Here is a 12,880-nt window from a genome sequence, read left to right on the forward strand (position 1 = left end):
CCGGAGAAAACCCACGCATGCACGGAGAAAACATGCAAACCCCACCCCAGCCCCCCCCCCCCAGCTGGGATTTGATCCGGCGACCTTGCTGAGATGCGGCAGCTCTACCAAGTACCTCACCGTGCCGCCCACAACCAACAGAACTATTTACAAGAAAACAGGGCAACATTTTTACAGAATTGAAAACTTAACCTGGAGATGTTGATTTAGTAGATTCATCAAACAGGTAATCAGCAGTTTATCAGTAGGTTACCTCAGTTTTAACATTTCTGCTTTTCTTTTTTCTTGCAGCATTGGCTGAGATTTTAAGCGTGAAAGAAGTGTCTGGGAGAAAGCTATACTATGTTCACTACATTGACTGTGAGTAACGCTTTCCTTGTTGTGTCAGTTTTATCTGTCTCTGTAAAGGCTGGGGTTTGTTTACAGATTCAAAAATGATCATTTATGTCGGTAATTGATTCTTGTTTTGATCAAAAAGCATTTCTTCTGATTTAAAGTGCTCGGTCCACACATGACATTTAAATATTTTTAATATATCCAACCTTCATTTGGGGGGGATTTGTTGAATAGTTTTATAGCTGGGTGACAGAAACATCACAGCAACCGTCTTCCTGTCTATAAAATGTTGTGTCTACAGTCAACAAGCGCCTGGATGAGTGGGTCACAACAGACAGGCTGGACATTAAGAAGCTTCAGTTTCCTAAGAAAGAAGCTAAAACGCCAACTAAGAATGGGCTTTCTGGCTCCCGTCCCAGTTCACCAGAGAGGGAAGTGGTAAGTGGACACCACGGTGCTGAATGTTTATGTCAGAAACTCAAACATCGCAATAATATGCTCAAGATTAGCAGCATCACTTACAGTGTGTTTAATAGTTGCTGACTTTTTTGAGTAGTTTGAATAAACCTGCAAAATGTCGCAGGTTTTATTTAAAGGACCGATATGATATTAGTATTTAACCGAATATTTTTATTTATTTATTTTTGCTGTCAAAACAACAAAAAGCATCATTGATGATTTTATTTCCTGTAGCTCTCAAACCGTTCAGCTGCTGCCAACCAGTCACTCTCGGTCCCTCACGTTACGTTTCATAACTGCAGCCTCGGCCATCTGCTCAGCAGTCTCACTTACTGTTTATGTTGAAAACAATTTGTCCAGCACAGATTCAGGCTTTTTGCCCGGCTCCAAGTCCATTGTTTGAAATTTGCTAAAGGCTGTTGGAGTTGGTGGAAGTTACCGGAGCCACTGCAGGATATTATGTTTTTTCACAAAGGGCTTACTAATTTAAATGTTTTCAGTGGTTTTTATATCATATGGCCTTTTGGACAAATTAAAAAAACGCTTCAAGCTTGATGGAAAGGCTGCTCTTTTTGCAGTGCTTTGGCAGGGTTGGATGACAAGTAAACTTTCCGTCTTTCAATCAAACGCAGAACGATCATTTCTTTTCTATTACGATAAAATCTGTTTTCTTCTGTAAAGCTGTAAGTGAATGTACCTCTTCTTGTTCACACCTTGTAGCCTTTTCCTCGCTTTTTGTCTGTTGGCTGCAAAACTCTTTCACGGTTTTTATTTATTTATTTAAAAAGGGCATTTTAAGGTGGTGGTTCTTCAACTTTTAAATTTGTGTACCAACTCAAAAATGGTGCTTTTTGGTCCAGAGACGAACCAGTTTGCTTGCCCAACAGATAATATAATTTTCAGGCTTCTTAATTACTTCAAAATATTTAAGATTTTGTCAGGGTTTACCCTACAGTTGTACCACCAGGCTGAGGTATACATGAAGGAAAACTGTGTGTATGTATGTATTATGGGCATATCAACCAAAACACTATGCCTCAGTCAAACTTAAATGTACCGGTATGTATTTTGCTGTGACGGTTATGTTATAATGCAATCTTACAATAAAAATAAATAATTGCCGTCTGCCCATTGTCACCCAGTGTCAGCCCTTAACATCTGTCTGGTTTTCTCTTGTGAGGTGAGTGAAAGAAAGGAAACAAACACTGAAGCAGCTGTGCAGAAGAAACAGGTAATCTAGATTAACATCAGTTATAAAGAGTGTTGTTTGGCTAAAACATTACCAAAACTGAAAGCAAATTGTTTCTGCCTTTGTGAAGTCATTAATTGAATAAATTGTTTACAAAATCTGACAATTAACCCAGAGGGTCAGCATGTGTGTCATTTAATCCCCTTCCTTCTCTTCCTTTGTGTTCAGAGGAAGAGTCTAGATCTCAACGTTCCATCTGCCACAGCTCCTTCCAGAGGCAAAACCCTCCCCACTCCGGTACAAGTTGAATTTACCCATTCTAAAGACTGCTGAGACCTTCTTAAACCTGGTGTTAACATGATTTATGTGACTGAGCAGCTTGGGGCTCACGTTTGCACTGCAAAAGAGACCAGATGTAATGAGTTGTGATTATTCAGTTATTATAAATCTCAAACACTCGTGGTTTGATACAGTTTATTCAAATGTTTAAATGTAAATACTTGTCACTCCACATTTAAACTTGAAGGGTGGCTATAAACTCTTGTTTTGGCACTGAAGGTGGTTTGATTACCTGCAAAGGTTAAGAGAACTTGCATTTCCTGCGAAAATGCAGTGTGAACGCTTATTGCAGAAGAACAGTTGTAATTAGCTAAAAACAACATGCTGAAATGTAGCTGAAAAGGAAGAACAAGCCTAAGTTAGCAGAAGAAAGCAGAAAGAACACCTATTTGCCACATTTGGATTAAATAAGCAGAAATCCATCCATTGAGCACAAAAATTAAGAAATTAGTTAATAAAACTGAAATTCGCAAAAAGTAGCTGAAAGGGCAGAAAAAACAAACTACGAGAAGGAAACGGAACGAGCTGAAATGAGCTAAAAATGTGGAATTAGCTTAAAATGCTCAACTAAGCATAAAAACAGCTAAATAGTAGCTGAAATAGCAGAAAAAAAGCTGAAACTAGAAGAAAAAAGCTGAAAGGAGCGTAAAGAAGTTTATTAGACTGAAAGTAGCAGAAATTACCATGAAAAACTTGAATTAATCTGAAAACAACTGAAATTAGCTAAAAAAAAAATGCTGAAAAGCTAGCCAAAAAGGTAAAACGAGCTTAAGAAAGCAGAAAGAACAAGTTTGCCCAGTTAGGCCGAAAGAAGCAGAAATGAACACACAATGTGGAAATCATTGGAAAAAATCTGAAATTAGAGAAAAAAAGTTGAAAAGTAGCTTAAAAAGTGCAGAAAGATGCTTAAATTACAGAAGAAAGTGAACGGAGTACATTTTTGCTGAATTAGGTCAAAAATAAATGAGTGCAAAAAATGTGGAATTAACCGAAAAGCTAAAATGAGCATAAAAACGGCTAAATATTAGCTAATATAACTGAAACTAGCAGAAATAAGCTGAAAGGACTATAACTAGCTGAATAAGTTAGAACAAGCGCAAAAATTTTGTAGTTAGCAGAAATAAGCTGAAAGGAGCACAAAACAGCTGAAATTAGCTGAAAATAGCTGTAAAAAAGTTTAAATTTGCACAAGGAAGCTGAAAGAAGCGAACCAGAACAAAATGTGAAACGAGCAGTAAAAGGTTGTAAACAGATGTAAAGATGTAAAGGATGTAAAATGAGCTCAGTTCATGTCCCAAGAGAAAGAAGTGTCAGAAAAGGCTAAATATTTCAAAAAAGCTAAAGTTGCACCAATACCAAAAGTCAGCAGGATTGTCTTGAAACAGCTGAAGGTTTTGATTTGTTGAAATAGCACAAGAATTGTGGAACGAGAAAGATGCTGAAAAACGTACGGAAGAAAAATGGATCTCAATAGTGTGAATGCTTCACAAGCGTTCACACAATAATCCCAGGTCATGAAGCACAGAAGCAGGACTTGAGGAACTAGATACGACCGTTTGCTGTGAGTCGACAAGTTTTCAGCTGCAGCTCATTTGTGTTGATTCCATCTTAATACCAGGTTTAAACGAGGTCCAGCAGCCTAACCTGGAGAAAACCATAACGTAGACGAAAAACTGTGATTTGCTGTGGCTTTGAATCAGATTTATTCTAATCATGGTCAGTGCACAAACTTTGTGTATTAACTGTGTGGATGAGATTCTCCATACCCAGCTCAAAATTTGTATACGCGTGTGCTTTCTGAAAACTGAACCTTTTGCCTCTGGCCAGGGTGAATGCAAGCTGAATGTCCACCACCCGTGTGTGCCGCAGAAGAGGAAGGTAGAGAGCGTCCCTGTGGCAACTCAGGTGCCCCCAGCCGCCCCCGTCCCCTCTCTGCCGAGTTCAGCAGAAGCCACTCAGGCAGCCGTTTTCCCTGCAGTGAGAGACACCAACACCTTTAAGGCCAGAGAAGACCATGAACAGCTCGCCTCACTCACAACGGTAAAAACTCCTCTTTTTTTTTTCTGATTTGCATGTCTTGAATCTGATTTGTCATCTTTGTTCCTCGTCTTCCTGTAGAACGGCACCGCCCGACGCCTCATCCCCCCCCAGCCTGGAAGAAAGAGGAAAGCTAACTGTGGGGGAACCGACGAGGTACGTGATGGGCTTTCAACTCTGCAGTCATCTTCTGTTTTCATATTGTTTGTCCCCCCCGCCGTGGAGCGAAGAGGGGGCGTTGGAAATACCCTCAGTCTGTCCATGCATGTTTTAAGCATGACCGTTTGTGAGGTGCCGATTTCCATCATGGTGTGTGGCTGCAACTAAGAAAGGTCACTATCAAGAATTGCGTTGCCATGTCAAAATCCAAGATGGCTGTCGCTATAAATGTAAACCTTGAGAGTTAGATAAATTGAAAAATAAGCAACGTGCCAACTTACATTTTGGTTTGTGGCTACATCTAGGCATAAGAAGCGTTACTTTCAAAAACTGGGTTGGCAGTTCATAATCCAAGTTGGCTGCCACCATAGATGTCCGTCTGTGTTGCGAACATGAAATCTTGAAAAATAATCCACATGCTGACTTCTGTTTTAGTGTGTAGCTGCAACTAGGCGAAAGAAAATGATTATAAATTGAGTTGCTACGTCAAAATCCAGTCCCGACAAATACTCATCTCAAAAACTATAATAATTAATTATTCAACCCCTCGGCGACGGGGGGGACATCGCTGTACCACTTGTTTATATGACATGTTTCTGTGTTTGTTTTGTGGATTCATAGCTTGTAATTTTATATGATGTGAATTTAATGTCACACATGTTAACGTTCTTCAGCAGCTGAGAATCTTTTAAACAAAACATTATTACAGTTTCTGCAGTTTATATTCATGTTAAAAGTGCAAAGTAAATCAAGTAAAGTCTAAAGAAAAGTAAGTATTTTAAATAATATTTTAAATTGTTTAGGTGATGGAAGTTTAGTTGTTTTGAGGACAGAGTTTCTAGTTTGTACCAGTTTTTTTAGTTTGCAGATCATGTCTGGCATGATGTTTATAGCAGCTTTGTTGCAGATTGTTGATATTTGCTAATGTTTTGTTTATGTTGTTGTAATATGTAATAATGTGGTAATATGTTAGATTATCTGTTACATGCTAACGTGCTAATCTAACACATTGTAAAAGGTGATTTGTTATTTTACAGTTTTGCATTTCATTTGTAAGGTCATTACACATTTTTTAGTGTAAAATATTTATTTTAGTTTTTAAAAGCTTGTGTTTTTGTGTGTCTGTCTTCTAGATGATAAAGGTTTTGCAGTATAACAAGCCTCAGAGTGCCAGTGTCTTTCTACCACCACCAGAGGTCCGTTTCGTTCCTTCTTATTGCCCTTGAATGTGTTTTTGTGTCTATAAAGTCATTATGCCACGGACGGTGCAGGTCTCTTCAGCTAAATTGCTCAGTGGGCCACAGTTACTGACGGCCAAGAGCTCGGGCCTGGCATCCAGCAGTTATTGTCATTAAATACATTTGTTTTATGGTTTAAAATCTAGTTTTATTTAAAAATGAACTCATTGGTGGACTGAACCGAGTTCACTCGTGGGCCTGATTTTGCCCTCGGGCTGCCAGTTGGATAGCCCTGCCACAGTGGGTCTAATAAAACTTTCATTTGCTCCTGCTAAAAAATGAACACTAATGAAGTCTAAATGTTTAAAATATATTACAATTAATCTGCTCAAACAGCTTCTGTTTGAGAAAGAACAAATAAAGACTGCTGCCGTCTGATGTCCATACCGTTCTCCAGGATTCTCAGGACAGTTCTGACGGCATCCCGACCGCGCCCCGCATGACGGGCAGTTTGGTGTCCGATCGCAGCCACGACGACATCGTGACCCGGATGAAGAATATCGAGTGTATCGAGTTAGGCCGACACAGACTGAAGCCCTGGTACTTCTCACCGTACCCGCAGGAACTCACCACACTGCCCATCCTCTACCTCTGTGAATTCTGTCTGAAATACGTCAAAAGCCTCAAGTGTCTTCAGAGGCATTTGGTAAGATGGTTTTTGTCTTCAGAGAGATTCACCTTTTTATACTCTGTTGAAAGGTGGTCGTATTACAGTCTCCATACATGGATATGTAAACTTTCACTTGTCAGGGCCATAACTTCTGATCTGCTCGAGATAACGAAGCTTGATGGTCTGTTGCATCATCGCTAGATGGAGTGTTGCGTACAGTTTTCACCCCAGCTCCAAGGTCAAAGTGAAAACGAGGTCTTTGCTTGCCCCGCCCATAGCTTCTGATCCACTCAGTCATTTAACTAAACTTGATGCAAATTTGTGACATCACTACACAGTGTGTCTCTTCCTTTTCTTAGCTCAGCTTCAAGGTCAGGGTCACAAATCAAGGTCAGATGTAGGGTTTTTGCAGGTCTGAGCTGCTCAAGATAATTTAATGAAACCTCATACACACATGCATCATCACTAGACAGTGTCATGTAATCTTTTATCACCGCAGCTCTGTGGTCAAGGTCACAAATCAAGGTCACAGGTTACAGAAGGTCTTTGCTTGTCCAACATGTTGCCATATATTGTTGACAGGTGTGTATAATAAGTCATATGTGTGACTCTTGTTTGATGTGTAATACCCGAGACTCAAACTAAAACTATTGCAGTTTTAATATTGTTTTTGTTTATTTCTTATTTGTTGTAATGCTCCAACTGCAAAGTACTGCAGACGTGAAACTTGGTTTCTGCTCTCATCCTCTGTTTCCTTTCCTTTTCAGACCAAATGTAATTTAAGACATCCTCCTGGCAACGAGATCTATCGCAAAGGCACCATCTCATTCTTTGAGATCGACGGCAGGAAAAACAAAGTGCGTTATGGGATTTTTTTATTTGTTGTATTCTTTCTCTTTGATTTGTTTGATTTATTATTATTATTATTTATTTTTTTTTTTTCAGAATTATTCCCAGAACCTGTGTTTACTTGCAAAGTGTTTCCTGGACCACAAGACGTTGTATTATGACACAGACCCTTTCCTCTTTTACGTCATGACGGAGTACGATTCCAAAGGCTTCCACATAGTGGGCTACTTCTCTAAGGTACACAAATGATTTAATTGTCTCTAGAGAAAACTGATAATCTTGTGGTAACTGCTCTAAATGCGTTGCCAGAGTCCCAACTTTTTCTTCGTGGTTTTCAGGAAAAAGAGTCGACTGAAGATTATAACGTCGCCTGCATCCTGACTCTGCCTCCGTATCAGCGCAGAGGTTATGGGAAGCTGCTCATTGAGTTCAGTGAGTACGCTTTTAGGATCATTCATCTCGGTGGTAAATATTTGTAGACTTGGAATCCTTGAAGGCTTGACCTGCGGTGATTTTCAGGTTACGAGCTGTCGAAGGTGGAGGGGAAGACGGGCACCCCGGAGAAGCCGCTGTCGGATCTCGGTCTGTTGTCTTATCGCTCCTACTGGTCGCAGACAATCCTGGAAATTCTCATGGACCTTAAACCTGAAAATGGAGAAAGGCCACAGATTACTATCAAGTAAGACCGCTCTCTCAGCGGTGGCTCAAAGAATCTGTTTCTCAACACAAGTCTAATTGTCGTTTTGATCAAACAGTGAGATTAGTGAAATTACGAGCGTAAAGAAGGAAGATGTGATTTCAACGCTTCAGTATCTCAACTTAATCAACTATTACAAGGTGAGAGAGCTGCTCTGTTCACACCCCTTTGCTTTTTTACAAACCCAACATTTAATGCAACAACGTGCCGTGTTAACTGGCTGCTTAACTGTTTGCACTTTTGCTTTTTAACAAATGGACGCTGGAGTTTGAAATGACAGTTTTAGTTGTTTTGAATCAGTAGACTTGATTTAGTTGTGCTTGTTCCATTGACGGTACTGAGATTTTCTATTTGATTTCATTCTAATCTTATTCTAATGAACCGGTTAAAGTAATCCAGCAGTAGTTAATTGAAAAAGTCTAATATTTTATTCTCTTTCTAGTATTGTTTCGTTTTAGTTTTGGTCACAACAACTGAAACATTAAAAATTATGTTGATTTTACTAATGAAATTATAAGGACTAAGTCACACACCAACTTACACTTCTAGTCACATAAGCAAACTCAAAATAATAAATGTGAGTTAGCTGTTCAGGAGGCATCTATTCAAACCTGTTCCATATTTAATAAGGAAACCACACTCCGCCCTTTTTAGCTGCACCACAATCATTTAGTTTCAGGTTAAAAGTTCCAGATTACTCGCTAATCTATTGTACTAATTAAATGTAATTAAAAACCTCAGATTGCTCCATGTTTTTTTAGGCTATAATTCTTTTATTTTTATTGCTAATGAAAGCTATTGTACTTATTTCAAAGTATGAAATCAAACATAAAAATCCTGAGTTGGATCAAAATAAACGTAGTTTTTCAGATATACTGATACGCAATTCTGGAATGCGGGTACGCACTCGGTGTAAACAAAAGCGTTCAGCAGAATCTGCCTAATTCCACGTGGCAGACTGTGTCACGTGACTGACCCTCATCAGTGAAATTACGAGTATAAAGAAGGATGTGGCGTGTCCGTGTAGGTGAACGAATATGGTGGAATCAGACAAGCGTAGAATCCCGGAGAGTAGAATTAAGTTGGAAATGTCGGCATGAATCTGCAGCTAAACGTGAAAGAAAAGGGAACGAATCGGCTCCGTCCGCTTTCAAATACACAACTGTTTACAAAACTTCTAGACTCTGGGTTCATTGTTTCAGTTTTATCTTTTTATCTGCGTACTGACTCAACAGATCCGAGCGTAAATACGCACCAAAACATCAAAACTGTTTGTCGCTTCGGCTGTTTCTGTAGCTAAACTAACACGTGGATGGAAGTTGGCAGCCGTTCGCGAACCTTGCTTACAAATTTTTAAGTCAAGGAACATCAAACATCGATCGGCACAAAAATTCAAGTTTAGTCTGTTTTACTTTGTGATTTTATTGTGTGAATGTTTATGAAGCATTTTCTCTGTTGTGATCCATTTTTCTTCCGTACGTTTCTCAGCATCGTTCTCGTTCCACAGTTTTTGTGCTATTTCAACAAATCATAAATCAAAACGTTCAGCTCGTTCAGGACAATCCTGCTGTGAGTTTTGGTATTGGTGCAATTTTAGCTTTTTTAAATATTTGGCTTTTTCTGCCATTTTTTTTCTCATAGAAAATGAATTGAGCTCATTTTACCTCCTTCAGGTCTTTAGATCTGTTTACAACCTTTTACTGCTCCTTTCACATTTTGTTCAGCTTCTTTGTGCAAATTAAAAAAAATAATTCAGCTACTTTCAGCTACTTTCAGCTGTTTTTTGCTCCTTTCAGATTCTTTCTGCTAACTACAACATTTTTGTGCTTCTTCTAACTTATTTCTGCTCCTTTCAGCTTATTTATGCTAATTTCAGTTATTTCAACTACTCTTTAGCTATTTTATGCTGTTTTTGGCTTTTTCAGCTAATTCCACATTTTTTTATAGCTTATTTCAGTTACTTCCACTTCCTTCTTGTAGTTTAAGCTTCTTTCTGCCTTTTCAGCTATTTTTGTGCTAATTTTAGCTTTTTCTTATTGCTAATTTTATAACTTTTGTGCTTATTTCTGCTTATTTAAGCTACGGTAATTCAGCAAATATGTGTTCTTTCTGCTTTCTTCTGCTACTTTAGGCTTCTTGTTCATTTTCAGCAAAAATTCAGCATGTCTTTTAGCTAATTTCAGCTGTTTTTCAGTAAGTTCTTCACCAATAATCATTCAGGCTGCATTTTCACAGGAAATGCAATTTCTCTAGTGTACTTGTTTTTTATGCACCCGTCAAACGACGGACCTACCATGGTATACTCTCCGTAAACAATCTTACTTCTGGTCCACTCAAGAAAATTTAATGGAACATGCATGTGTGCATCATCACTAAATGGAGTGTCACGTACACTTTTCATCACCCAGCTTCAAGGTCACAAATCAAGGTCAAAGGTTATACAAGGACCGCTTGTCCAACCCGCGTGCAGTACTCTGGTTTTAATGATCGTAATAGAACTGCAGTCAGTTTGAATGCTGCGTATTTATTTTAAGAACGTGCTGTGAAACAATGTGAAATGACTTGACATCTTCTTCAGGGTCAGTACATCCTCACTCTGTCAGAGGACATCGTGGACGGACACGAGAAAGCGATGCAGAAGAGGCACCTGCGAATCGACCCCAAGGGTCTTCACTTCACTCCAAAGGACTGGAGCAAAAGGGGGAAGTGGTGAAGTCCTGGTCCGGTCAGTCCTCAGAGGCCGGATCAGATGAAGACGGACCCAGTGCTTCGAGCACGGAGCTACTTGAGATGCACAACTTTTTAAAGAACACTTTTTTAAAATTTTATATATTGTGAATTAAAAATGGTGTCCATTGTGGAAACTGGTTCAGAGTAATAAAACCTCCAACACACACTCGACTGCGGACGTTTGAACCCGACTCGAAGTGGTTTAAAATGTGAAAATAATCCGTATGAATTCCAAACACAAACTTCCACTTTTAGTTTCTAGTTCCAGTGAAATCGTTCTTGTCCGTAATATTTGTTTGATTATTCCAACACAAACAAAATTGTCTTTAACCTTCAACTTCTGTTTATTCTGTCCTCCAAATTATTACATTTATTTATGGAAAACAAATTAGACATGGTTCAACAAAAATTATTTGATTTTGTCCAGAAATGCTACTTTGATTTCACAGATGACGTCATATTTTACTCATCTTTGGGGTAAAACGCAGCTGATCGATCTCTCTTCATAAACGGTGTTAGATCTGTGTTCTGCTTCAAAATTCAGTCCTTTTAAGATTTTTATTTAATTTGGTCTAATTTGGGGATGTTCCACCCACATCTGATGTTTATTGTTGGGTAAATAAGTATTTATTTCAGCTTGTGTTCACAAATTTTTAATTTCTCTTAAGTAAAATCCTCTTCAGGCTGCCCTTTGGTTTCTGCAGATTAATAAAGTTACGGTAAATTAATGTAAACCACAAGAATATTAGGGGAAAAAAATCAAAAATCATTTATTGTCACTGATTCTGTTTTTCAAAGTGCCGATCTCTTGGATTTATTTGTTTTATGTTTAGCCACATTTTATTCATCTTGTACCTTTATGTTGTAAATACTGAAACAGAAGTCATGCCGAACTGTTAGACCAATGTAAATTTACTGTACAGGTTTTTTGTTTTTTTTTATCTAACGAGCTGCGGAACAGGAAATAACTTAAAGGGATATTTTGCCTTCTGTTTACATGTCAGAATGGTTAATTTGCTGTTTAAATAATTTGCTATATATTTATGTAAAACGTGAGTTTTACTTGAATGTTTGAAATCTTGTTGAATTCATAAAAAAGTCTCAAAACCACATAAGTGTGTTTAATGTGCATTTCCTATTGTCACTTTTTACAAACCGCTTCTAGTTTAACGTTCACTATTTATTTTGTCACTGAAGGTGAATGGCAACCAAAGTCAGATATACAAGTATTTAAAAAAAAAAAAAGCCAATAAAACGAGCACGCATGAAATGCAGTAAATGGCTTCAAACAGCTTCAGCACTAGAACAGCTAAAATTTAGCATTTGAAGCTTTTATGACTTCATCCCTTTCTGTATTTTTTTAGTCAAGTGAAATTTATTTATATAGCACATTTAAAACAGTAACTGTTACCAAAGTGCTCCTTTTAGTAATCAGCAAAATCTTTTCAACCAAGCGACAGGGTCCTGGAGAGCCCTCCTGTCCCGCTGAGCCTCACGTGGTAGGATACGTCATGCATTGGGAGCCGATGCGTCTTTCTGTTTTTTCAGGAGGAAGCTGGAGATTTATAAAATTGGATTTGTGACAGTAGGGTTTCTGCTTTTTGGCGTCTGTGGATTCCTATGTTCTCAGCTTTTTTCTTTTTTCATTCAACCTTTATTTATACAGGTTAATCCCATTGAGCCTCGGGGACTCATTTATAAGAGAGACATGATTTAAAGAGTGATGACAACAGTGATCAACAATAGACAGTCACAAAAGAGGCATACAGAATTTTTTTTACTAAATGAATATATTAATAAATATTAAGGTTAGCGGCAGCAGTTTTGGCCATAGCAAACTGCCGAGTCTGTGTGAAGGTTTGGTTCGTGCTTCGAGTGCTCAAAATCAGCTGCTTTACGAGCTAAACCTTAAGATGGAAGCGATTTTTGGAGAATCGCAGGCCACCTGCGGCTTCTGGGACTCGCCAGCCTGTTGGAGACGACCTTGGAGGAGGCTCATAAGCACGGACCAGTGGAATGCCCACAAATCTGGCCATTTTGGATCTTGAAAGTACCAGCAGGACTCAAAGCCACAAGAATAAAACAGTCTGCTTGAAGAAATCAACAATTGTGCCTTTTCTGAATATGACTTCCCCGGTTGGCCTCGAAAGCAGGCCGACTTATCAAATTTCTCCTGGGATATGTGTCAACTAAGGAAAACTTTCGTCTATCGCAATTTTTCCTTCCCACTGTCGCCT

The 12,880-nt window shown here is 38.6% G+C and overlaps 1 protein-coding gene across 1 annotated transcript in view; it reads left to right on the forward strand.

The window, feature by feature from the left end:
* Positions 1 to 10,696, forward strand: part of LOC119420178 (histone acetyltransferase KAT5) — an 11,994-nt gene extending 1,298 nt beyond the window's left edge. Inside the window, exons 3-16 of the mRNA XM_037687560.1 lie at positions 292 to 360; positions 638 to 774; positions 1,976 to 2,026; positions 2,213 to 2,281; positions 4,151 to 4,363; positions 4,442 to 4,516; positions 5,653 to 5,715; positions 6,155 to 6,403; positions 7,135 to 7,224; positions 7,313 to 7,453; positions 7,555 to 7,648; positions 7,736 to 7,895; positions 7,972 to 8,053; positions 10,492 to 10,696. Of these exons, the coding sequence (XP_037543488.1) occupies positions 292 to 360; positions 638 to 774; positions 1,976 to 2,026; positions 2,213 to 2,281; positions 4,151 to 4,363; positions 4,442 to 4,516; positions 5,653 to 5,715; positions 6,155 to 6,403; positions 7,135 to 7,224; positions 7,313 to 7,453; positions 7,555 to 7,648; positions 7,736 to 7,895; positions 7,972 to 8,053; positions 10,492 to 10,626 (1,628 nt within the window). The 3' untranslated portion in view covers positions 10,627 to 10,696. The remainder of the gene's footprint in view (positions 1 to 291; positions 361 to 637; positions 775 to 1,975; positions 2,027 to 2,212; positions 2,282 to 4,150; positions 4,364 to 4,441; positions 4,517 to 5,652; positions 5,716 to 6,154; positions 6,404 to 7,134; positions 7,225 to 7,312; positions 7,454 to 7,554; positions 7,649 to 7,735; positions 7,896 to 7,971; positions 8,054 to 10,491) is intronic.
* The last annotated feature ends 2,184 nt before the right edge of the window (positions 10,697 to 12,880 follow it).

The sequence above is a fragment of the Nematolebias whitei genome, chromosome 14, assembly GCF_014905685.2.
Source record: "Nematolebias whitei isolate Nwh7 chromosome 14, NemWhi1, whole genome shotgun sequence".
NCBI lineage: Eukaryota > Metazoa > Chordata > Actinopteri > Cyprinodontiformes > Rivulidae > Nematolebias > Nematolebias whitei.